General features: G+C 47.3%; 1 protein-coding gene across 1 annotated transcript in view; it reads left to right on the top strand.

Moving 5' to 3' along the window:
- The window catches only part of COL9A2 (collagen type IX alpha 2 chain), a 71,856-nt gene that overhangs the window by 41,785 nt on the left and 3,832 nt on the right, over nucleotides 1–26,239 (top strand). Inside the window, exons 23-31 of the mRNA XM_081962656.1 lie at nucleotides 1,069–1,122; nucleotides 3,674–3,745; nucleotides 7,056–7,091; nucleotides 8,786–8,830; nucleotides 10,212–10,244; nucleotides 13,465–13,611; nucleotides 22,703–22,757; nucleotides 24,573–24,761; nucleotides 25,970–26,047. Of these exons, the coding sequence (XP_081818782.1) occupies nucleotides 1,069–1,122; nucleotides 3,674–3,745; nucleotides 7,056–7,091; nucleotides 8,786–8,830; nucleotides 10,212–10,244; nucleotides 13,465–13,611; nucleotides 22,703–22,757; nucleotides 24,573–24,761; nucleotides 25,970–26,047 (709 nt within the window). The remainder of the gene's footprint in view (nucleotides 1–1,068; nucleotides 1,123–3,673; nucleotides 3,746–7,055; nucleotides 7,092–8,785; nucleotides 8,831–10,211; nucleotides 10,245–13,464; nucleotides 13,612–22,702; nucleotides 22,758–24,572; nucleotides 24,762–25,969; nucleotides 26,048–26,239) is intronic.

The following is a 26,239-nucleotide window of genomic DNA, read 5'->3' as shown; positions in this document are numbered from 1 at the left end:
TCAGTCTTTCAATGTAGACTCAACTAGGAAGTCATGCCTGCTGTTTTGTTTTTAATCAAACAACATTTAATTTCCCATCCAAGGTTATTTTGGAGATTCCATATAAGAACCGAAAGTCCAGACCGAAAAGTACAAGTGTAGTATACATTAAAAGCCATTTTATGATGATCAAATTCAACACCTTCTTCTGGCTCATGTAATCAGATTATAATAGCTATTCCTTAAACTATAAAACCCAGTGTTGGAATTCCATGACATAAAGTGAAAAGGGGAAAAAAAGTAAGTTTCAGCATCCCAGAAAAGTGCAGGTCAAATAAGAGGAGTAAATAGAATATTAAAACAAAGGATTTTTTTAAAAAAAAAACTCTACTATAATTTTTAAAAAAGTAAATAAAGAGAAGACATTTTTAAAAAGTTTGTTAGTGATATGTAACAAAACACCTAAGAAAAGCAGAGAATGGTCTTTAAGGAAGATATTTAGGAAAGGTTTTCTGAAGGAGGCTGCAACAAAGCAGCACCACTGAATGGTTCCCCTGTCTTGTCAATAAATCAAGTGTCAAAGGTTGATCTGCAATTAATAAGAACAGCTTAAACTTTTTCCAAGGACTGGTAATACTCTCTCAGCACCCTCCAGAGGATTTTGACCATCTTGAGCCAGTTTGTGCATGCGAGTTCTTGAAATGAAATCAAAATCTTCATGGTGTTCTCAGTCTTAGTAATCCATGCACTTCTTTTTCTTATTATACGCTGCTACTCTGAAAGGTACAATTTCCATGTTATCAAGCCTGGTGCCATAGTCAGGACTTTGATTGGAAGCCATGGCTGTTAATAATGACTTTTATTACCAAATTATAGAAAGAGAACCTTGCAAGGCTGAATATGGCTCCCCCGCTGTCTTTGAGGGCCAAGGAGGAGCTTGTCTGAGTCACTTATGTAGATCGCAGTTCTAGCCCCTATTCAGATTTTTCCTTATCTGACTGTTGTCTTGGTTGCAGCTCTCCCTCCTGTTCCTCAAGGTTATTCCTTCTGCCCATGACCATCTAATATCTTCCATCCACTCTTTTGCAGGGTGATCAGGGTGACCGGGGGCCTACGGGACCTCCAGGTCCACAGGGAAAAGTGGTGAGTATGAACCCCTTGGTTCCAAACAGATCCCCCTTTTCTTTCTGCCAAGAAGGAAACAGAGATCCTGGGAAAGCCCAACTCCTTAAGCAATTGGATGGACATTTTTTCTGTGCCTTTTCTTTTCATCATGGATGAAATGTTTTTGTAAATAAGGTGAATGCAGCCTATGTCAATCATCTGGGCCAAATTATCTGATAGTAAGGTAAAGATAAAGGTTCCCCGCACACATATGTGCTAGTTGTTTCTGACGCTGGGGGGCGGTACTCAGCCAAAGAGCCAGCCCTGCCCGAAGACGTTCTCCGTGGTCATGTGGACAGCATGACTAAACACCGAAGGCGTAGGGAATGATGTTCCCTTCCCACCAAAGGTGGTTCCTATTTTTCTACTTGCATTTTTACATACCTGATAGTAGGGCCAGTTATATTTAAGGCTAGAACACTTAACTTTGCTAATTGTTTAGCTTTCTCTAACCCTATGAAAAGAGCCTGTTTTGTGTAGTGGTGAAGGCATCAGGTCAGAAACTGGGAGTCTGTGAGTTCTAGTTCTGCCTTAGGCACATATCTAGCTGGGTGACCCTGGGCATGCTACTCACTTTTTCTCAGCCCTAGGAAGAAGGCAATGGCAAACTAATTCTGAAAGTCCTTAAAAACTATGGAAACTTGTCCAATCTCCCCAAAACTGGACGCAACTGAATGGAACAAAAATTTACAAATATCATCTTACTCTTGGAGAACACCCTTATACTTGGGGAAAAAATGAAACTGGCCCAGATCAATGGTTAATGCAAAGATTCATATTGAATTTAATGACTTTAATCTAAAGAATTTAGATCCTTTTCATCAGTGGTCACCAACTGGTGGTGAGCCGGAGGGCCTCGTTCCAATGGGACTGCATCATGGCCTGGAACTGGCTGACCATCTCAGCCCGCTGAGCCTCCAGGTGCTGGTTCCTGGCCTTGCACTCCCACAGGTCTTCCCTCTGCTTGGAAAGTCCATGCTCCTAGTCCTCAGTGAGGTGCTTCTGCTGAGCCTCCTCCTCGGTTAGATCCAATTTGAACTGAGCTGTTTTGCCAACTCTTTCTCATGGTGGCTGCTTAGCTCCAGCAACGGCTTCCTGTTGGGGCCCTAAGGAGCCCGGGTGGGGAGGCGAGGAATGGCTGGGAGAGGAGGGGTGAGTAGAGGCTGATGATGCACCCCTTGACATGAGTGACATTGAGTTGGCCACACCCACCCAATCACATGACCACCTAGCCACACCCACCCAGCTGCCCATTAGGCAGATCATATTAGTGGTCTGTGGGATTTAAAATTATGAATTTAGTGGTCCCTGAGGTCCGAAAGGTTGGTGACCCTTGCTCTACATCATTCAAGATGCAAAGCAGAGGGGCTATGGGCCACGTCAGACTTCTGAGATATCTCCCCTGCCCTCAGTTTATGGCTTTAACATGTATCCACCATGCAGGGTAGAAGTTATTGCTGTTTAATTAACAACACTTTGCTTTTATGAATTGTATATCTTTCAGACAGCCTGTGAAAGTGGCTAAGCTATGTCGCATAAAATCTTGGCCAGCTATTCTTTCGTGGCCCGCAGATACAGTAAACCTTTGATTTTATGGCCCAACTGGGAGGAAAGGATGCATTAAATCCAAATACACACAATCTACAGACATTATCTGGACTGATTCACCCAAAAAATTTCTTTGGCAAATTCAATTTTCTCCCTGCCATCCTATTCCATCCCCTCAAAACTTATTGAGGGGGTCCCTTGGTGCTCTCTGAGCTTACCATATTTTTCGGACTATAAGATGCACCGGTGTATAAGACACACCAAGATTTCGAAGAGGTAAGTAAGATAAAAAGGGGTTTGTCCTCCCCGGCCCCCAGAAGCACTCTGCAAGCTTCAGCAAGACTAGGGGAAGGCAAAAACGCCCCCATTTTTGTGAAAAACAGGTGGAAAATGGGCCATTGTTCGCAAAAAGGGAGGCGCTTTGCCTTCCCCCCAGCCCTGCTGAAGCCTGCAGAGTGTTTCTGGGGGGTGGGGGAAGGCAAAAACGGCTCAGTTTTTGCAAAAAATGCCCGGTTTTTCATCCGATTTTCACAAAGATGGGATGCAGGGGCAGGGCTTCAGGAGGCTTATTTGGTGTATAAGACGCACCAACATTTCCACGCTCTTTTAGGGGGGGAAGGTGCATCTTATACTCCAGAAAATACGGTAGTTGTTTTCTTGCAGCAGTTTCCTTACCCAAACTAAACAAGATCATCAGTGCTAGAAGGGAGTGGGGTTTGCTCTCTATATGCAAGTGCACTGATGATGTTATCTAGTTGGATCATGAAACATCTGCAAGAAAACAAGCAGCCTCAGAGAGCACCAAGGACCCCTCAATTCAACCCTGAGCTTTAAATAATCTCCTTTATTGATTACAACCCATGGAGTGAAAATTTCAGGCTTTGTTGTAGAAGCAAGAGATTGTTTGGGTATGTGCGTCTGTCTTTGTTCTGCTCTTCTTTTTTCTGCCTCCCATTTCCTTCCCTTCTCTCTTCCCTTTCAGGGCCCTAAAGGAGACCAGGGCCCCCCTGGAATTCCAGGGCCACAAGGACTCCCAGGAGTTAAAGGCAGCAAGGTAATATTTTGATCTTCCTGACCTGAAGTCAAAATTCTGTGATCAGCAATGGTCATTTTAAAGCTCTGATTTTTTAAAAACAACAACAACAAAATGCTCTGCAAGATTTTTGCCTTTGCAATCCCCATATTTCCTGGCAGCCAAATTTTTCCAGCAGTGTTCCATGATTTCACGTAGCATCGTGAAGTACCTAGAAGCTTAAAATGTTAACTGATTCACGAAAACAGGGGGAAAAAACCAGATTTGATAATAGCTTGTATGTCCTCACAGAAGAGATTAGATGCAGCAATGTAATGAGATTTTGGCCACTTTAAATATTTAATTAAAATGTTGTGAAGATCTTTGAGTGCCATTCAGTAGAGTTATTGTGGTCATAGCACTCCTATGTGTTATATTACTGATTTTCAGAATATAGGTGCCACCCCTAAAGTGTGTGTGTGTGTGTGTGTGTGTGTGTGTGACAGAGAGAGAGACAAAGAGAAGGAGAGGGAGAGGGAGGGGGGGAGAGAGACAGAGTGGAGAGGGAGAGAGAGAGAGAAGGAAAGGGAGAGGGAGGGAGAGAGACACAGAGAGAGAAAGAAAGACAGAGAGAGAGGGTGGAAGGGAGAGATAGAAAGAGAAAGAGGGAGGGGGAGAGAGAGAGAGAGATAGAGAAAGAAAGACAGAGACAGAGACGGAAAGAGACAGAGAGAGAGAATGGTGACCTTGCCCACTTCTAATGGCATGTGGGAATGACTTTGGCAGACAGGGGAGGAGTTGCTGCTTAGAGAACAGATTATTTTTTTCTTTTAACAACCCTGTAATCCTTTGCATCAGAGTGGAGTCGGGGCTACTGAACGGAGACCAAGAGTTTACTGGCCGGATGCCCTTCCTGGTGCCTATGTGGAGTTTGCAACACACAATTATTCAATGCACTCAAAGACAGAAATATCTGCCGCTACCTAGGATCGAACTCACAGTCTCCTGATTGGGAGGCGAGAGCTCCACCTCTAAGCCACCACGCTGCTCGGCCTAGAGAACAGATAAGAGAGCCTTATGGGTGCCTAATGGGTGGAGAAAGAGGGTCAGAAAGGACCCTCCCTAAGTTCTCAGGCTTTCAAGGTGGTTTGTGCTTGTAACATTCTGTTTATGCAGCCTTACAGTAAAGTAGAATTAGCTCATCTGGTTATGGTTGAAGGTTCTCCAAGCTTGTGGGTTGGTTTCCGTTTCATTGCCAGGCTAGGTAACATCTTCAGAGGAATGTCAGTGTCAGTTTTCTTATGTTTATAAGGGCTTCAGACCGTAGTGCAATTCAACCGGTTCCATCCAGTTTGGGCGGGAGATTCTCCCCATCAGGGGTGGATTGCTGCTGGCATTACTGCCGGTTCGGTGCACATGCACATTTGCAAATAAAAAGCTTTGCGCATGCGCAAAACCTTAAAAAATGAAAAAAAAATTGCAATGAAAATTGTTCTGCGCATGCACAGAACTGAAAAACAAGATGGCACCACCATGGGAGAACTGGTTTGGGGGTTCACCACTACCGGTTCCAGCAACCCAGGCCGCCAAGTTACTACCTATTTGGCTGAACCAGTCTGAACTGGTAGGAACCCACATCTGCTGCCCACCTGCCCAGAAGTCATCGTGTTCCAGAAGGACCTGCGCATGGGCGGAGGTGGCACACATGCTCACATTTGCGAACTGGTACTGAAGGTAAGTTGATTTCACCCTTGGCTTCAGGTGTGGGTGTGTCAAGTGTGGATCTTGTGGTGAGTCCTCAGTGAGTCTCGTGATGGGTCTTGTGATAGGGAGGTTAGATCAGGTCAGTGCCGTTGGGAGGTGCTGGTGGTGGGGATTGCCTGGGTTGGTTGAGGGTCGGTGCTGTCTCTGGTTGACTGTGGTTGATTTGGATTCTCAGGGGTTCCTAGGCTGGTTGTAGGTCAGTGTGACCTGATGTAACCTCCTTATCGCAAGACACTTCACAAAACCCATCACAAGATTCACTGAGGACTCACAGCTGACCAGTCACATGGCCCTCACTTGACATACCCACATCTGAGGTCCTTATAAACCAGGGGCGTCCAAACTTGAGAACTTTAAGACTTGTGGACTTCAACTCCCAGAATTCCCCAGCCAGCCATGCTGGCTGGGGAATTCTGGGAATTGAAGTCCACAAGTCTTAAAGTTCTCAAGTTTGGACACCCCTGTTATAAACAGAAGATCACAGACACCCCCAACCTCCACTGAAGATGTTACCTAGTCTGGTAATGAAAGATTTGGAAACCAACCCACAAGCTCGGAGAACCCACCCTCCTCCTATACCTGGGTTACAGATATTTGTCATCTGGTTCTTCTTCTTACCTGGTCTAAGCGAGGAGGCTTACCTCTTTCATTATGCAGCTGCGGGCTATGCCCTCTCTTACCTGACCAATTCTCTAGGCAGCATCTCTTACCTCCAAGGTCACTCTCCCATAGCATTATATCACTTTGGGCGGTAGCTCTGCCCACTCCTTTATTCAGCCCTGCCACCATCGGCCCACAAGGCAGGTCTTAGCCCTCTTAGTCCTCACTGAGACCCCGAACGAGTCAAAAGGTGGCTTGTCCTAATCTGGATAACATTGAAGTTGATGGCCTGGAATAGAGACTTGGATTGTTAATTTGATGGCCGCCAGTAAGAACAATATAAGAACTATCAGAATTATTTGGTTTTCTATAGTAGCCAACCGGGTATCCATTAAAATCCCTTAACTGGCATAATCTAAGGTAAAGGTAAAGGTTCCCAGTGTACATAGGTGCTAGTTGTTCCCAACTCTAGTGGGCGGTGCTCATCTCCGTTTCAAAGCGGAAGAGCCAGTGCTGTCTGAAGACGTCTCCGTGGTCATGTGGCCGGCATGACTCAATGCCAAAGGTGCATGGAACACTGTTATCTTCCCACCAAAGATGGTTCCTATTTTTCTACTTGCATTTTTTAACATGCTTTTGAACTGCTAGGTTGGCAGAAGCTGGGACAAGTAACAGGAGCTCACTCCATTACGTGGCGCTAGGGATTCGACCCGCTGAACTGCCAACCTTTCTGATCGACAAGCTCAGCATCTTAGCCACTGAGCCACCGCATACCGCTTGACTATATCACCACTGGACGCGGTAGCATAGTCTAGTCATTCCCGAATTATATTGGTCGTGATTAGAGGATCTGGTTTTCCTGGATATTCAATTTGGGAATTGTGTAATCCCAAACCATCTGGAATAAACCTGTTGAAAACCTTCTCAGAGTGCTGCAATAGATTCCACATCTTCTAAATTTCATATTTTCCCTTTTTCCTCTCTGTAGGGCTTCCCGGGGAAAAGTGGATCCAAAGGCGGTATCGTAAGTACATCTGTTGCATATTTTTTTCCTTTTAATCATCGTTACTACACAGCTGCCCTGGTGAAGCAACCGGCAATTTATTGCCTACTCTTTTGATCATATTTTATTTCTTTAAGTTTTGTTCTGCCGGTGCCTTTGGCATAAAATATTCCCTAGATGGCTAACAAAACGTACAAAGAGTTGTGCAATTAATCAGCGGAGAAACAGCAGCAGATGCAGCCTAGTCAATAACTATGGAATAAATAAGGAAAAACAGAAAGATTTTCTTTAGCTCAGAAAGCCTCGGCGTATGTGGGCAAGTGGAAAGATTACACGGGTTGGGATAAGGGAGAAAAACGGGTATCGGACTCTCTCAACTGCAGCACATGTTCATAGATGCAAGATTCACACGGACTTCCTTTTAGGAGCTTTAAGACCAACAATTTGGGGTTAGAATACAAAATGTGGGGAAGTGAGATAAGAACCCTCCAGCTTTCTTTTATTAGTGCACTAGCTGATGACCTGCCGTTGCCCGGATATTTATAGACGTTGAAGCATATGTCTGTTATTTTCATTCTGTTGACTTGAAGCATCAGATCCTGTGGATGTCTTTGTCCAGAGGTCAAGCTATCTCCAAACTTAAAAGTTAAGAAGCATCTTCTCTCTGTTCCAATAGCTAGCAGGCCTCTCTTCATCTAGGACAGTGGTTCTCAACCTTCCCAATGCCGGGACCCTTTAATACAGTTCCTAATGTTGTGGTGACCCCCAACCATAAAATTGGTGTCTCAGTTCCTAAGATGGTCTTAGGCAACCCCTGTGAAAGGGTCGTTCGACCCCCAAAGGGGTCCCGACCCACAGGTTGAGAATCACTGATCTAGGACCTTCTAGATCAGACTTGGGCATTTTACGGTCCCAGGGTCACATCTGGCCCTCTGATTGTCTGGCCTGTGTGAGGGTAATTATAAATAAAAAAATAAATATGGCAAGATTGGCATAGATGTTTAAAAGTATGCCCGCCAAATGTTGGAAATGTAACCAGACACCACGAACGTATTATCATATGTGGTGGACATGTGTAAAAGCGAAGAAATATTGGACAAAAATACATACATGATTGGAAAAAATGCATAGATTATAATCCAGAAATATTCTTGCTAGGCATAATACCTGAAAAGGGAACCTATACTTAATATTACATGTCTTGACAGCAGCAAAAATTGTATTTGCACAGTATTGGAAAAATGAGGAAATGCCCATAATGGATGATGCAATTTAAAAAAAAAATAGATTGTGCAGAAATGGATAGATTGACATTAAAAGAAAAAGAAGATGCAGAGTATTTTCGTACATGGGAGTTGTTTTGTAAATAGTTGGTCAGTAAAGGTAGAAATTAGGATGGGGAAAAGCATTGCTGTATAAAAATAAATTGATCCAGACAATACGTTGTTCACAAAGCACTTACGTATGTAATGTGAAAATGTATAAACAAACTGTTAAAAAAAGAAAGAAAGAAATCAGAAATAAACAAGTGAGCTGCAGGGGGGTGGGAGAAGAAGCTGGGTTGGGTCCAGTTCTCCAGAGTCACAATGGGCTCCTTGCTTGGCTGGTGGTCGAACCAGGGCGAAGAGAGAAAGCCCCCTTACCTGGAGCAGCCTGGCGAGGCAGGGGCAGTGGGGAAAGGACTGTTATAATGCCGTATCCTTCTTTTCTTGTAGGGGAATCCTGGTGTTGGAGGCCTTTCTGGAGGAAAGGGGCAGAAGGTGAGATGATCTGCAGCCGTGATGGTAAACCTACGGCATGCGTGGCATGCAGAGCATCTCTTCGGGCATGTCAGCCATCGCCTGTTGCTGTTCTGAGTTCTGGCACGCACATGCGTGTCAGCCAGCTGGTCTTCCCACGGGCAGGAGCACCGAGAACCAGAAGAACATCTCCCTGGTGCACACGCGTGTGCTGGGAAACTTAGTTTCCGGTTTCCAGCATGCACATGCTCGCTGGTCAGCTGGTCTTCACGCGAGCATGAGTGCCAGAAACCGGAAGATCAGGTGACCAGTGCGCATACGCACACCGGAAACTGGAAGCTCATCTTCCCGGTGTGTGCCTGCCCGCCAGGGAGCTGCTCTTCCAGTTTCTGGAACTCCCCTGCATGCACACACACGCTTTCATTCTCCAGCCAGCAGGTGGAAGTTGAAGTCCATCCCTGTTAATTATTAACCAGCCATTTCCAGAAGTGATTAAGAAAGGAAATAGGTGACTCCAGTATCCTTTAAAGGGGCTGACTGGCGTTAGAGTGAAGATGGCTATTCCCTTGGCTCCTGGAGTTCTGAACCTGCCGGAGACTATGTCTAACAGTCTCCTGATGGAGAGCTGCTGTCTGGAGTGAATGTGGGTGATCCTGTGTCCTCTTCCTGTCTAGAGAGGAATTCTGAGAAGTGGGTTAATTTGGCAGCTCCTTGATAGAATAACAGAATAACAGAGTTGGAAGGGACTTTGGAAGTCTTCTAGGCCAGCCTCCTCAAGCAGGGGACCCTATACCAGTGATGGCAACCCTTTTTCTTATGGCATACCAAAATTGTGTGCATGCCAATACCAATTCAATCCTCCCTGCCCACTTGTGCATGTGTGCGCGACCCCACTCGGCACATGCATGCACAACCCCTCCTCAGCCTCTGGAGGCTTTGCTGAAGCCTGGGGAGAGTGAAAACAGCCTCCCTCGGCACACACACACCCCTCGGAGGCCCTCCGGAAGCTGGAAACAGAACATTTCCGAACTTCTGGTTGGCCTGTTGGGCCTGTTTTTCGCCCTCCCCAGCCTCCAGAGACTTTCCTGAAGCCTGGGGTGGGCAGAAAATTGCCTCCCCTGGCCCTCCAGAAGGCTGAAAATTAGCTGGCCAATGCGCGCATGCACGCTGGACTGATAGCTGGCGTGCCAGGAAATATGTGCCATAGGTTCACCATCATGGCCCTATTCCATTTCAGACAAGTGACTGTCCAGTCTCTTCTTAAAAGCTTCCAGTGATGGAGCCCCACAACCTCCGAAGGCAACTTCCGTTCCACTGGTTAATTGTTCTTCCCCAGAAGTCTCAAACCCTCTTATCTATCTGGAGCATCAGCTAAACGTTTCTCTTTGTTCTTTATTTTTAGGGTGAATTGGGGGAACCTGGACCAAAGGGGCAGGTAATTATTTGCTATTATATTGTATTTTGAACAGTGGTTAATATTGGGTCTATCTATCTATCTATCTATCTATCTATCTATCTATCTATCTATCTATCTATCTATCATCTATCATCTATCTTTCTACCTACCTACCTACCTACCTACCTACCTACGTACCTACCTACCTACCTACCTACCTACCTACCTATCTACCTATCTATCTATCTATCTATCTATCTATCTATCTATCTATCTATCTATCATCTATCATCTATCTTTCTACCTACCTACCTACCTACCTACCTACCTACCTACCTACCTACCTATCTATCTATCTATCATCTATCATCTATCTATCTATCTATCTATCTATCTATCTATCTATCTATCTATCTATCTATCTATCTATCTAACATCTATCTAACATCTATCTATCTATCTATCTATCTATCTATCTATCTATCTATCTAACATCTATCTAACATCTATCTATCTATCTATCTATCTATCTATCTATCTATCTATCTATCTATCATCTATCATCTATCTTTCTACCTACCTACCTACCTACCTACCTACCTACCTATCTATCTATCTATCTATCTATCTATCTATCTATCATCTATCATCTATCTTTCTACCTACCTACCTACCTACCTACCTACGTACCTACCTACCTACCTACCTACCTACCTACCTATCTATCTATCTATCTATCTATCTATCTATCATCTATCATCTATCTTTCTACCTACCTACCTACCTACCTACCTACCTACCTACCTACCTACCTACCTACCTATCTATCTATCTATCTATCTATCTATCTATCTATCTATCATCTATCATCTATCTATCTATCTATCTATCTATCTATCTATCTATCATCTATCATCTATCTTTCTACCTACCTACCTACCTACCTACGTACGTACCTACCTACCTACCTACCTACCTACCTATCTATCTATCTATCTATCTATCTATCATCTATCATCTATCTTTCTACCTACCTACCTACCTACGTACCTACCTACCTACCTACCTACCTACCTACCTACCTATCTATCTATCTATCTATCTATCTATCATCTATCATCTATCTTTCTACCTACCTACCTACCTACCTACCTACCTACCTACCTACCTACCTACCTATCTATCTATCTATCTATCTATCATCTATCATCTATCTATCTATCTATCTATCTATCTATCTATCTATCTATCTAACATCTATCTAACATCTATCTATCTATCTATCTATCTATCTAACATCTATCTAACATCTATCTATCTATCTATCTATCTATCTAACATCTATCTAACATCTATCTATCTATCTATCTATCTATCTATCTATCTATCTATCTATCTATCTATCTATCTATCATCTATCATCTATCTTTCTACCTACCTACCTACCTACCTACGTACCTACCTACCTACCTACCTACCTACCTACCTACCTATCTATCTATCTATCTATCTATCTATCTATCTATCATCTATCATCTATCTTTCTACCTACCTATCTACCTACCTACGTACCTACCTACCTACCTACCTACCTACCTACCTACCTACCTACCTACCTACCTACCTATCTATCTATCTATCTATCTATCTATCTATCTATCTATCTATCATCTATCATCTATCTTTCTACCTACCTACCTACCTACCTACCTACCTACCTACCTACCTATCTATCTATCTATCTATCTATCTATCTATCTATCTATCATCTATCATCTATCTATCTATCTATCATCTATCATCTATCTTTCTACCTACCTACCTACCTACCTACGTACCTACCTACCTACCTACCTACCTACCTACCTATCTATCTATCTATCTATCTATCTATCTATCATCTATCATCTATCTTTCTACCTACCTACCTACCTACCTACCTACGTACCTACCTACCTACCTACCTACCTACCTACCTACCTACCTACCTACCTACCTATCTATCTATCTATCTATCATCTATCTATCTATCTATCATCTATCATCTATCTTTCTACCTACCTACCTACCTACCTACCTACCTACCTACCTACCTACCTACCTATCTATCTATCTATCTATCATCTATCATCTATCTATCTATCTATCTATCTATCTATCTATCTATCATCTATCATCTATCTTTCTACCTACCTACCTACCTACCTACCTACGTACCTACCTACCTACCTACGTACCTACCTACCTACCTACCTACCTACCTACCTACCTATCTATCTATCTATCTATCTATCTATCTATCTATCTATCATCTATCATCTATCTTTCTACCTACCTACCTACCTACCTACCTACCTACCTACCTATCTATCTATCTATCTATCTATCTATCTATCTATCTATCATCTATCATCTATCTTTCTACCTACCTACCTATCTATCTATCTATCTATCTATCTATCTATCTATCTATCTATCTATCTATCTATCATCTATCTATAAATAAATAAATACGGGAAATACATAATAACTTTTATGATTAGGGATGAGAAATAATTGTTCTTATGGGGAAAAAGGCTTGAATAACGGGTTATTTAGGCTAAGAACAAAATGATAATTTTGGTGGATCTGTAACTTTATATAAAAATAGTTTTTAATATCTCTGTAGCTTATCCCTTGCATATACTATATAATTACACTGTTTTACATTTTTAACATCTTCAAATATCAAAGAACAAAAAAAAAATGATAATAAATGTTAAGGCAAACATCAGGCAATTTTCTTTAACATAATACAAAGCCTAGTTTGTTACTCACTGAAAGACTTTTGCATCAATGGTTTTTAAAATAGCTAGATTTTCCCCCATTTTCCTCTCAGGATGCCTTCTCACTTTTAAAAATTATTGGAGGATCCCCAAAGAGCTTTTGCTTATAGGAGTTATATTGTTTGATATTTACCAGATTAAAAATTAAAATGGATGCATCTGTTTCTACTTCTGCTTCTCACCGTTTGGTGGGATTTTAATACAGGTGGTGCTCAGTTAAGGACTGTAATTGGGCCCAGCAACTAGCTTGCTAAGTGACACGGCTGTAACGTGAAAAATTCCATGACTACGTCAACTTACAATGGCACTTTCAGCCGTTCCACTTCCGATTGTGAATTGAATCACGGGTGCACCCCCTGGGGAATTCTGGGAGTTGAAGTCCACACATCTTAAAGTTGCTGAGGTTAAGAAATGCTGCTTGTGTCCTTTTGCAGCAAGGCATCCGTGGGGAGCCTGGTTTTCCTGGACCGCCTGGAGACATCGGGGCACCTGGAGTCAGAGGTTTCCCGGGATCTCCTGGCCCTCGAGGACCGAATGGGGAACGTGGTGTACCTGGAATGCCTGGGTTGCGAGGTGGCCCAGTAAGTAAATGTTACAAAAGTTCAATGTCGTGGTGGGATTGCCCCCACAGAGCTGGCTTATCGACACTTTTTAAGGCCAATCAGGATGTTCTCCAAATTGTTGTGGCCCGCCAGCGGACAGGTGAGCTGGTGGCAGACTCAGACAGTGAGGAGGTTGAGGAGGAACATGGGCCAGTCCTGGAGTCTGAGAAAGTCACTGATGAGGGCTCTGCGTCAGAGGCAGAGATGGGGCCAGGACCGTCTAATAGTTATCAGCTGCCTTCGGAGTCAGATATCAGTGGGGCAGAAGAACAGCTGCAGCCTCTTCCCAATGTGCGCATGCGCAGAGCTGCCAGGAGAAGGGAACAACTAAGGAACAAGGGCCGACTCGGGAGTAAAGCCACAGGTGGACGGTGAATGGCCCCTCCCATAGGGAATAAAGAGGAGTGAAAGGGGAGGGGAGTTTGCAGGAGACAATTAGTTCAATTCATTAGAGTGAACATTTGTTCCTGACTTCTTGCCAAGTAATTGCTGCTACAGCATAGTGTTTGGAAGATATCACCCTGGGAACTCTCCAAGCCTGATAAAGGTCTGTAGTTGTGAAATCTCATGAAAGACTGTTTGCCGGGACTTTGCTGGAGAGGAATTCACTTTAACCTAAATAAAAGAGGTTTTATCGGGACAAGGAATCGGCTTTGTGCTCTTGGGAAGCCTAAGTCAGAACTCAAATGTACAGACTCCAAGTTCAGAATTCTGTCTCCTGTGTGGCCATTCAGGAGAATTTTAGAGGTTCATTTCAACACACCTGAAGGATGGTGTCAACCTGGTATATATACCTCACTACAGAAGAGGTGATCTTAGAGAAAAAAGATCTCTAAGATCTTTCTCTCTCTCAAGATCTACTGAGGAGGTTTCATTATGGGTCTGTACTATGGGTGAAATCCAGCAGGTTCTGACAGGTTCTGGAGAACCGGTAGTGGAAATTTTTAGTAGTTTGGAGAATCGGCAAATTGCAGTATCCTTCCCCTGGAGTTTGGATGGAATGGAGATTTTAGAGCATCCTTCCCGGAGTGTGGAGGGAACGGAGATTTTGCAGTATCCTTCCCCTGGAGTGGGGTGGAATGGAGATTTTACAGTATCCTTCGCCTGGAGTGGGGAGGGAATGGAGATTGTACAGTATCCTTCCCCTGGAGTGGGGAGGGAATGGAGATTTTACAGTATCCTTCCCCTGGAGTGGGGAGGGAATGGAGATTTTGCAGTATCCTTCTCCTGGAGTGGGGAGGGAACGGAGATTTTGCAGTATCCTTCCCCTGGAGTGGGGTGGAATGGAGATTTTACAGTATCCTTCGCCTGGAGTGGGGAGGGAATGGAGATTGTACAGTATCCTTCCCCTGGAGTGGGGAGGGAATGGAGATTTTACAGTATCCTTCCCCTGGAGTGGGGTGGAATGGAGATTTTACAGTATCCTTCGCCTGGAGTGGGGAGGGAATGGAGATTGTACAGTATCCTTCCCCTGGAGTGGGGAGGGAATGGAGATTTTACAGTATCCTTCCCCTGGAGTGGGGAAGGAATGGGGATTTTACAGTATCCTTACCCTGGAGTGGGGAGGGAATGGAGATTTTGCAGTATCCTTCTCCTGGAGTGGGGAGGGAACGGAGATTTTACAGTATCCTTCCCCTTTACAGGAAATGGGGATTTTACAGTATCCTTCCCCTTTACAGAAAGATACTGTAAAATTTCCATTCGCACCCCACTCCAGGGTAAGGATACTGTAAAATCCCCATTTCCTCCCGATCCGCTGGGACTCGTGAGGCAGAGAATAGATGGGGGCAGGGCCAGCCAGAGGTGGTATTTACCGGTTCACCCAACTACTCAAAATTTCCACGACCGATTCTCCAGAACTGGTCAGAACCTGCTGAATACCACTTCTGGGATGCATTTACATGTACATATAAATATACATATACATGTAACTTTTGAGATGGTGTTGACTCCTGGAATCTGGCCCCTGCTCTTTCTTGGCAAGAGTTTGGAAGCATTTTGCTATTCCTCCCTTTCAGGGCTGAGAGAGAGTGAATGGTCCAAGATCACCCACTTGGCTTCAGTGCTTAAAGCAGGACTAGAATTCACAATCTCCAGCCTGGCGCCTTGACCACTCTTCTTCACTTTGCTGGCCTTGATATTGGCAGGTGCATTCTATACCAGTCCATTTGTTCTGACCCAGGCTTCCTTAGAAAGCAGGAAGCAGATTCTTGGTCCCGACAAAAACCTCTTTTATTTACACGACTGTGAATTCCTTTCCTTCACAGTCAACAAGGCTCAGCAAACAGTCTTTCAAAGGAATGTTTATCCGCACATACTGTTAAGTTGGCACAAAAGGCGAACGGAGTCGTGAGGAGAATTAACAAGGCTTTATTGAATACAACACACTCAACAGGAGAGAAGCAAGCTGGGCTCGTCTGACAGCTATTTATATGAAGCTGTCAGACGAGCCAGCCAATCCACAGACTGGAGTTTCCCCGCTCTCAGCCAGGTCGCGTCTTAGCCAATCAGACGCGACCTGGCTGTTGCTAGTGCAGATGCCGGCTGTCGGGGAATTCCCTGACGTCATCTGCTTGGATATAACACTCCTTCCCCCCCAGTGAGTGCGCATGTGTGGATGACGCACATACATACTCACGTAAATAGTCTGGGCGGCGCCGGACCCGCCCAGAACGTCTCAGTTCTACAGGAGATGCCGGAGGAGAAGGTGGTGCTCGTCGAAGCTCCTCCCGCAAGGGAGTGGAGCTCCGGGCGCCATCTTGGGGGCCTACTACGGAAGGAGTACCACAAGAACCAGGTAGGCCGGGCCGAGGGGGCGCGGCCGAAGGCAGGATTGAGCAGGGATCCACAGGGTAGGCCTGGCCTGACTCGGGGAAGGCCAACGGAAAACCCGGAGGAGTTCGCCAAGTGGGCGGAACACCCCCAACTATGGACGGCCGGGAGGCGGCGTCCGAGACCGGAACGGTCCAGGGCAGCTTGACTGGGTCAACTGTGTCTGGTGGAAGGGCACCAGGAAGCAATGCGTCGGTGGGCTCAGGTGGAGTGACGATGGTGGCCGACCCTGCAGGGTTGTTGTCACTGTTGAACGGTAGGCGGCGCCTCAATTGATCCAGGTGCCGCTGCCATTCGGTGCCATCATGTAGCTGGACCCTCTAAGAACAGGGGCCGGTTATGGAGGTGACGGTGGCAGGCACCCACCTAACCACCCCTGAGAAGGCCTGAGCCCACACGGAATCACCCACTGCGAAGGAACGGGGAGGGGGCCCCAGGTTGCCAGGCTGTTCCTTTGAATAGAGTGGGTGCAACCTATCCAAAGTGGTCCGCAGGCGCCGGCCCATCAGCAGCTCGGCTGGAGACTTCCCGGACAGGGGGCAAGGAGTGGCATGCTGTACCAAAAGGTAAGCAGCCACCCTTGATGGCCAGTCTGCCCCATCCATCCTGCTTAACGCCTCCTTGGCCGAGCGGACCGCCCGTTCCGCCCGGCCATTACTAGCTGGATGGTATGGGGCGACCGGGGCATGGCGGATGCCCTGAGAGGCCAGGAACAACTGGAAAGCGGTGGACGCAAATTGAGGCCCGTTATCAGAGACAATGACGTCCGGCAAGCCATGGGTGGCGAAAAGCCTAGTCAGTTCTCTGATCGTGGCCTCGGCTGTGGTGGATCTCATGAGAATGAGCTCCACCCAGCGCGAATAGGCGTCCACCACCACCATGAAGACCTGGCCTCTGAAGGGGCCCGCAAAATCTACGTGAAGGCGGGACCAAGGCCCACGGGGCAATTCCCAGTCCCGCGGTGCGGCCGCCGGTGGCGCCGGTCGGGAAAGTTGGCAGGGGGAGCAGCCGGCCACCCAAGCGGCTATCTCGTCGTCAATGCGAGGCCACCACACATAGCTGCGCGCCAGGCCTTTCATGCGCACTATGCCCGGGTGGCCCTCATGAAGGCGAGATAGCACCTGGTGGCGCAGGCTGGGTGGAATGACCACCCCTGTCACCCCACAGGAGGCACCCACTGTGAAGTGACAGCTCCAACTGCCTGGCCTTGAAGGGGCAAAGGTTCTCTGGCACCGGTCCCTCAGGCCAGCCCCTCTGGACCCAAAGCATGACCTGGGACAGGTCAGGGTCAGCCCTAGATTTTGTGGCCACCTCTCCGGAAGAAAGGGGCAGAACCAAATCCGCTATGGCCAAAACCGACAGGCAAGGCACTGTCGGAGGGTCTGAAACGGGAAGGGGGCAGCGGCTTAGGGCATCAGCGTGCCCTATGTGCTTGCCCGGACGGTAGAGCAGAGTGTAGCTGTAAGCAGCTAGGAACTCTGTCCACCTAGTCATGCGAGGTGACAGGATGGGAGGGGTTGGCTTGTTACCAGCCAAAAGCCCAAGGAGTGGCTTATGGTCGGTGAACAAAGTAAAGTGCCGTCCATAGAGGTAATCGTGAAACCTCTTAATCCCTGACACTGCAGCCAGAGCCTCCTTGTCAATCTGGCTGTAGTTGCGTTCCGCAGAAGTCAGTGTCCGGGAATAAAAGGCTATGGGGGCCTCCGAGCCATTGGGCAGCACATGGCTCAGGACCGCCCCCAAACCCACGGGGGAGGCGTCACAAGCAAGAGTCAAAGGCAGCTTGTCCGAATATTGGACGAGGACTGCCTCTGACATCAGCATGTCTTTGACAGCCGCGAACGCATGCGCTTCGCGGCTGCCCCAGCGCCAGGCTGCCAATCGGTCGAGTAACCGATGCAGCGTCTCGGCTAGTGATGCCTTATGCGGCAAAAATGGCGCGTAAAAGTTTAGCAAGCCAAGGAACGCCTGCAGCTCCGTCTTGGAGGCAGGCGTGGGGGCGTTCCTGATGGCTGCTACTTTGGAAGGGGTGGGGTGAATTCCTTGGGCATCAATAGTGAAGCCCAGGAAATCCACCCGGGGCACAGCAAACGAGCATTTGCTGCGTTTCAATTTTAATCCCGCACCCCTGAAACGCTCGAGGACCTTCACCAGTACTTCGATGAGGCCCGATCGGCTGCTAGCGGCGATCAGGACATCATCGAAATACGGAACCACGCCAGGGAGCCCATGGAGCAAACGCTCCATAAGGCTCTGGAAGATCCCCGGGGCTACGGAAACGCCGAATTGCAAGCGGCGGCAACGGAAAGCTCCACGGTGGGTGACGATGGTCTGCGCGACCGCCGCCTCGTCATCCACCGGGAGCTGCTGGTAGGCCTGCGCCATATCCAGTTTCGCAAAGATGCAGCCTTGTCCCAAAGAGTGGAGCAAGTGCTGCACTACCGGAACTGGATAGGGGTTCGCCTGGAGGGCAAGGTTAATGGTGGATTTAAAGTCAGCGCAGAGGCGAATGGAACCATCCGCCTTAACTGGGATGACCAAAGGGGTCTCCCACTTGGAGTAATCCACAGGTTCCAAGACTCCCTGCGCGACCAGCTTGTCCAGCTCCGCATCAACCTTTGCCCTCAAGGCGAAAGGCACCCTACGGGCCTTCAGCCTAATGGGGGCAACCTGGGGATCTAGATTCAAGGAAATGGGAGTTCCCTTATACGCCCCCAGCTGCCCATCAAACACATCGTAGAACCTTGCAAGTACGTCGGCCACGTCAGGAGGCGTGGCCATCACTTGCCTCACCCCGTGCACTGACAGGCCTAGTGCTGGGAACCAGTCAAGGCCCAGGAGGGCTGGCAAAGGCTTTTCCACTACCAAAAGGGGAAGGCACCCCGAAAAGTCCCCATACTCCACCCGCACCAGGTGACAACCCAGGGTAGGAATCAGAGTCCCCTGCTAGTCCTGTAGGGTTGCGTCTGGGGAGGAGAGCTGGGTCTTGGAGATGCCTGGGCAGAGGCGGGAGAACTCTGCCCATGACAGGAGGGATCGGGAAGACCCCGAGTCCACCTCCATGGTGCAGGGGGAGCCTTCAATGAGGAGCGACGCCTTGATGCGCTCCGCACCTGCACCAGTGTGGAAGGCCAACTCTGCGGGGCTGGCGTGTTGATCAGCGTCCACGGCATAGCAGCCTCCGCGCGAAGGCTGCTGCTGCTGCTGCTGCTGCTGCTGTCGTCCAGAACGGCTCCCGGGTCGCGGCTTGGCGGCGGCTGTGGTCGAGACGTCATCTGGGCGCTGAGGCAAGGGAAACTGCGCTCTGCAGACCTGGGCCAAATGTCCCTTCTTAAGGCAGCGGCGGCATACCGCAAACTTAAAGGGGCAACCAGAGCGGTCATGGTTGCCTCCACAGCCCAGGCAAGCGGTCACGGCTTCTCAGGCTCGCTGAGGGGCGCGTCTTCTTGAGGACTGGCCTATACGAGCCACCGCTCCCTCCTCAGGGTAGTCAATCGGCAGAGGGACCAGCTCGTCCACCAGGCAAGTGCAGCCTGGTGGAGGCGGCAGGTTGAACATCTCCGCCACTGACTCATCGGAGAGTTCAGCCGCCCTTGCCTGCTCAATGGCCCCGGTGAGTGTGATGTCCGCTTGGGGCAGAAGCCGCCGGCGAAGGCGCAAGTCTTTTACGCCACTGACAAACTGCTCTGTGAGGTTGCGGTCCAGATCGGCAAACTCGCACCTCATCGCCGCTGTGCGAAGCGACTGGAGGAACTGGCTCACCGATTCCTCCGGCTTCTGCACGCAGCGTCTGAAGGCGTAATGCCTCGCCACCCAGGATGGGGTAGGGGCATAGTGGCGCTGTAGACGCTCCGTTAAGGTGGCCCAGTCCAGTGAGTGGACTGGCTGAGGAGCTGCTAGTGAGCGAGCGGCGCTGAACATTGGCGTGCCGCAACAGCTCAGGAAGAAACTACAATTCTCGTCGTCCGGCACATCGCGTCGGCCGTTGGCGATCAGGTAGCACTCGAAGCGCTCCAGGAACGCTTCCCAGGTCTCGCCGTCGCAGCCGAAGGGGACGAAAGTTGGCATCGCCGACATGGTCTCCTCAGAGTTCAAAAATTAGGCAGGAACGAAAAGACTGGTCGCCAGGACAATTGTGCCGAGGTGGAACGTTTGGTGGATTAGCGGCAGCCAAATCCCACCTTCGTCGCCAGTGTTAAGTTGGCACAAAAGGCAAACGGAGTCGTGAGGAGAATTAACAAGGCTTTATTGAATACAACACACTCAACGTATTTACAGGAGAGAAGCAAGCCGGGCTCGTCTGACAGCTATTTATATGAAGCTGTCAGACGAGCCAGCCAATCCACAGACTGGAGTTTCCCCGCTCTCAGCCAGGTCGTGTCTTAGCCAATCAGACACGACCTGGCTGTTGCTAGTGCAGATGCCGGCTGTCAGGGGGAATTCCCTGACGTCATCTGCTTGGATATAACACATACCTTATCTCGTTTGGATGACTAGTTTCCAAATGCAGGGCAAAGCAAAACTTGACACAGAGTCTCTTATAGTCACAAACAGAACTTTCCACTCTTGAAATGACCGAATGAACAAATCGTTTCCTGCAAAAGCCCACTCCCCATTCACTCCTCTTTTGTTTCCTATGGGAGGGGCCAATCACCTCCAAGTGACCTCCAAGATCCAAGGATCTTGACAAACTTGAACATTGGGCACTATCTAATAAAATGAAATTCAATAGTGAAAAGAGTAAGGTTCTACATTTAGACAACAAAAACGAAATGCACAGGTACAGTATAGGTGGTACCTTGCTCAGTAGTAGTAACTGTGAAAGGGATCTTGGAGTCCTAGTGGACAACCATTTAAATATGAGCCAGCTGTGTGCAGCAGCCACCAAAAAAGCCAACACACTTCTAGGCTGCATCAACAGAGGGAGAGAATCAAGATCACGTGAAGTGCTAATACCACTTTATAAGGCCTTGGTAAGGCCACACTTGAAATACTGCATTCAGTTTTGGTCGCCATGATGTAAAAAAGATGTGGAGACTCTAGAAAGAGTGCAGAGAAGAGCAACAAAGAGGATGAGGGGACTGGAGGCTAAAACATATGAAGAACAGTTGCAGGAATTGGGTATGTCTAGTTTAATGGAAAGAAGGACCAGGGGAGACATGATAGCAGTGTTCCAATATCTCGGGGGATGCCACAAAGAAGAGGGAGTCAAGCTATTCTCCAAGGCACCTGAGGGTAGAACAAGAAGCAATGGGTGGAAACTAATCAAGGAGAGAAGCAACTTAGAACTGAGGAAAAACTTCCTGACAGAACAATTAATCAGTGGAACAGAAGTTGCCTCCAGAAGTTGTGAATGCCCCAACACTGGAAGTCTTTAAGAAGATGTTGGATAGCCATTTGTCTGAAAGGGTATAGGGTTTCCTGCCTAGCCAGGGGGTTGGACTAGAAGACCTCCAAGGTCCCTTCCTATTCTGCTATTGTATTGTATTGTATGTTGTGGCTTTACTCCCAAGTCGACCCTGCTTTCTTAGTTGTTCTTGTCTTCTGGCAGCTCTGCACATACACACACTGGGAACAGGCTCCAGCTGTTCCTCTGCCTCACTGCTGTCTAGCTCCCCCTCTGCCTCCGACGCAGAGACCTCGTCTGAGCTTTCCTCAGCCCCCAGGACTGGCCCCTGTTCCTCCCCAACGTCCTCACTGTCCGACTCTGCTCCGCCAGGCCACAGCACCATTCTCTTTCCAGCCAACCAATAGGAAAGGGGAGAATAGGTTGTTCAACCATGGCCTTGTTCCCTACAGGGGAAGACCTTCCCTACAGAAAGGAGGAAAAAAATAAAGGAATGTCTTCCTTCTTGTTTAAATACACGTTGTACACATTTCTCCAGGCATTATCTATCTAGCATATACATTTCCACTAAAAAGCATCTGTGGCTGAAGATTTCTCTGTTTGTGTCTCTGTATGAGTGTCTCTGTGTCTGTCTCTGTGTCTATCTGTCTGTCTGTCTGTGTGCGTGCGTGCACTTGGGGGTGGGGAAAGGAAGCCCAGATGCTGGTAGGCAAGTGAAGATTGCATGAGAAGTGAAGCAGACCAGTTGTTTACAGACACTGCTTGAGTATAATAACTTGAAGCCTCCCTGGGGGATCTCCGGTCCTGACAAACTGATTTTAGACTGTTGTGGTTGCTGGCCTTGCGATGCAGGAGAAGATCACAATCCACAGCTTCTCTTCCATTCCCCAGGGCAGGGACACCGGAGATCAGCACATTGTTGATGTCGTGATCAAGATGCTACAAGGTCAGTGTGTCAAAAGAGGCACCGCTGGCCAAGCCACACGCTAGCCAGTGCGATGGCCCAGGGAACAAATGGAAATTAAAGCTCATGAATCAAATACCACAAACTTGGCAGTGATTTATCCCCGTGGGCCTGGCATTCGTCTGGAGACACATTTGGGGGCTGCAGCTGGGTTTCCTGATTGATGTTGTGTGACATCCCTCGAATGTGTGTCTTTTTTAGCATGTTTCATTGAAATGGGCTGTGGGACACCCATCCTCGTGCTTAAAATCCTTCCCCAACTCTCCCTAACTTGCATTTTGCCCCATTGAAATTCTGCTAGCCAGTTTTTACTACAGGGAGCCTTAACTTATGACCACAATTGAGCCCAAAATGGATGTGGCTAAGTGAGACATTTGCTCAATGGGTTTTGCCCCATTTTACGACTTTTCTGGCCACAGTGAATTGCTGCAGTTGTTAAGTTAGTCACCCGATCGTTAAGTGAATCCCACTTCCCCATGGACTTTGAAGGTCGCAAAAGTTGAACACATGATCCTGGGACACATCAACGGTCATAAGTATGAACCAGTTGCCAAGCATCTAAATTCTGATCACATGACTGTGGGATGCTACAATGGTTGTAAATGTGAAAAACGGTGATAAGTCATTTTTTTTCAGTATCGTCACTTGGAACGGTGAGTAAACTAATTGTAAGTCAAGGACTACTTGTAGTGTGAAGTAGGGTGATTGGAGATGGAAACAAGAGGCAGATGGCCTTTGGGTGGTCTGACATGCAAGTTCCATTTAATGGCAGTTCATTAACCCATGTTCAGTAAAAACATCTAAAGCAGGGGTGGGGAACAATGGGCCCTGGTGGATTTCAAATCCCAGAATTCCCGAGCCAGCCATTTTAATATGTAAGGTAGAGATGGGGAACGGTGCCCCTTTTATGACTTGTGGACTTCAAATCCCAGAATTCCTGAGCCAGCCATTTTAATATGTAAGGATCTAAGGCAGAGATGGGGAACAGTGGCCCTTTTATGACTTGTGGACTTCAAATCCCAGAATTCCTGAGCCAGCCATTTTAAGATATAAGACTTGGGATCTAAAGCAAGGTTGGGGAACGATGGCCCTTTTATGACTTGTGGACTTCAAATCCCAGAATTCCTGAGCCAGCCATTTTAAGATATAAGACTTGGGATCTAAAGCAAGGTTGGGGAACGATGGCCCTTTTATGACTTGTGGACTGGCTCAGGAACTCTGGGAGTTGAAGTCCACAAGTCATAAATGGGCCATCATTCCTCATCCCCGATCTAAGCAGAGGCAATCCCTAATCAATATTGCCTGGGCTCAGAAGTTAAGAAGATGATCAATTCCTGAAGGAAGAACACCAGGGAATACCAAGGCTGTATGGGCTAAATTGGGAGGTTGAAAGAAGATACCTACAAGTTCATATGTTCATATCCTCAAAGTCCCCAGGAATCAAGCAGCAATTACAGAATACATTTTACTTGGCTATGATTTAATCCATTTTTCTGAGCAGTTATACTTCGGTAACTTGAATCATAAGCTTAACAAACTAGCCGGGTTCGTATAAAACATTAATCTAGAAAGCGTTGAACCAAATGAAAACTAATCCAGCTCATCATGTTGTGCAAATACAGCTGCTAGGATGGTAATTAACGCAGTTGAGTAAACACAGCTGTTGAGGAGCAGGGTACATTGGTGGAGAAACAGGTCCTCTCTCACTGTCTGTCTTGACCCTCCTGAATTTGGGAAGGATGGCAGAGGACACCTGGGAGATGAAGCACTGCTTTCCTTTTCATCTTTGCCTTCCAGAGCAACTGGCCGAGTTAGCGGTGAGTGCAAGAAGAGAAACTGTGGGTGGAAGCGGCATGATGGGGCCACCTGGCCCTCCGGGGCCTCCTGGGTCACCTGGCTCCCAAGGCCCCCATGGACATCCTGGTTCCCGTGGCCCTCCAGGAATCCTAGGAGCTGTTGGACAGATAGGCAACACTGGACCCAAAGGTAGGAAGAGGTCTTTGCATGGAAACTTCATGTCAGGTTTTGTCATCTCATGAGGGTTTAGAAGGCATGAATAGATACCTGCAAATTTATTCCTGATCAACGTGAAGAGCTTTATTCTTGAAGTTCCCAGAGAAGCCATTAGAAAGAAATTATGAAATAAAAGTCGTTCCCGACTCTAGGGGGCGGTGTTCATCTCCGTTACAAAGCCAAAGAGCCAGCGCTGTCCGAAGATGTCTATGTGGTCATGTGGCTAGCATGACTAAAAGCCGAAGGCACATGGAACGCTGTTACTTTCCCACCAAAGGTGGTCCCTATTTTTCAGTGGCTAAGACGCTGAGCTTGCCGATCAGAAAGGTCGGAAGTTCAGCGGTTCGAATCCCTAGTGCCGTGTAAAGGAGTGAGCTCCCGTTACTTGCCCCAGCTTCTGCCAACCTAGCAGAAAGCATGTAAAAATGCAAGAAGAAAAATAGGGATCACCTTTGGTGGGAAGGTAACAGCGTTCCGTGCGACTTTGGCATTTAATCATGCCAACCACATGACCACGGAGACGTCTTCGGACTGCGCTGGCTCTTCGGCTTTGAAACGGAGATGAGCACCGCCCCCTATAGTGGGGAACGACTAACACATATGTGTGAGGGGAAACTTTATCTTTTTGCCTTTGTTTTTGAAATCCCTGTGTCAGCGTTCCAAATAGCATCTAAAAGTAAATCAGAGTCCAAGCCAAAGTATTGCTCAAAGTTCCAATTTATCAAGAGAGCCATATTGGCATATCTGGGAAAACCTGAATCTGAAGGCTTCCCGATTTTCCCCACCCAGTTGAAAGTTCATGATCTTGCCCCCACGCCCAGAAGTCCATCACATGGTCCAACCTTCCACTGCTATGCTGGCAGTTCCACCCATCCAGTTCCGGTCAGGTACAGAGGTGCAGAGACAAAGGATGACCTTGGCTTTCTAGAAAGAATTTTGTTATGGCTACATATCATCTAACTCCTTACAATTCTCCTCTCCCATTTTCCCACAATAGAAAATGCATAGTAGAATAATAGAAAGTGTGGCAGGCCAAAGATCCAAAGAAAAGATGTCTGCAGGCCTGACACCCTGTGGCTGTCTTTAACTGGAAAGAACTGGAAATATGCTCCAGTCAAACAGTAGGCCTACAAAATGTGAATATAATAAGGGTTAACTTTTGTGATTTCCTTATCCTACAGGAAAGAGGGGTGAGAAAGGAGACCAGGGAGAACCTGGCCATGGACATCAAGGAATGCCTGGGCCTCCAGGCCTACCAGGTGAGAGGATCTTTTGAGTTACCTTGAGAGAAACAGACCTATACGTTTGGGTTTCACCTCCAAGTGTGGAATAACTTCTGGAATTCCAGAGTCATTTTAGCTAATCACCACACAGGATGTCTTTGGAGGACATTCAGAGCCACTCAGGATTATCTTTTAGGGGAGACAGGTGGCATAAAAAATAATAAATAA

The sequence above is a fragment of the Natrix helvetica genome (assembly GCF_964273705.1).
Source record: "Natrix helvetica genome assembly, chromosome: 9".
Lineage (NCBI taxonomy): Eukaryota > Metazoa > Chordata > Lepidosauria > Squamata > Natricidae > Natrix > Natrix helvetica.
This window is presented reverse-complemented; position numbering and strand designations above follow the sequence as displayed.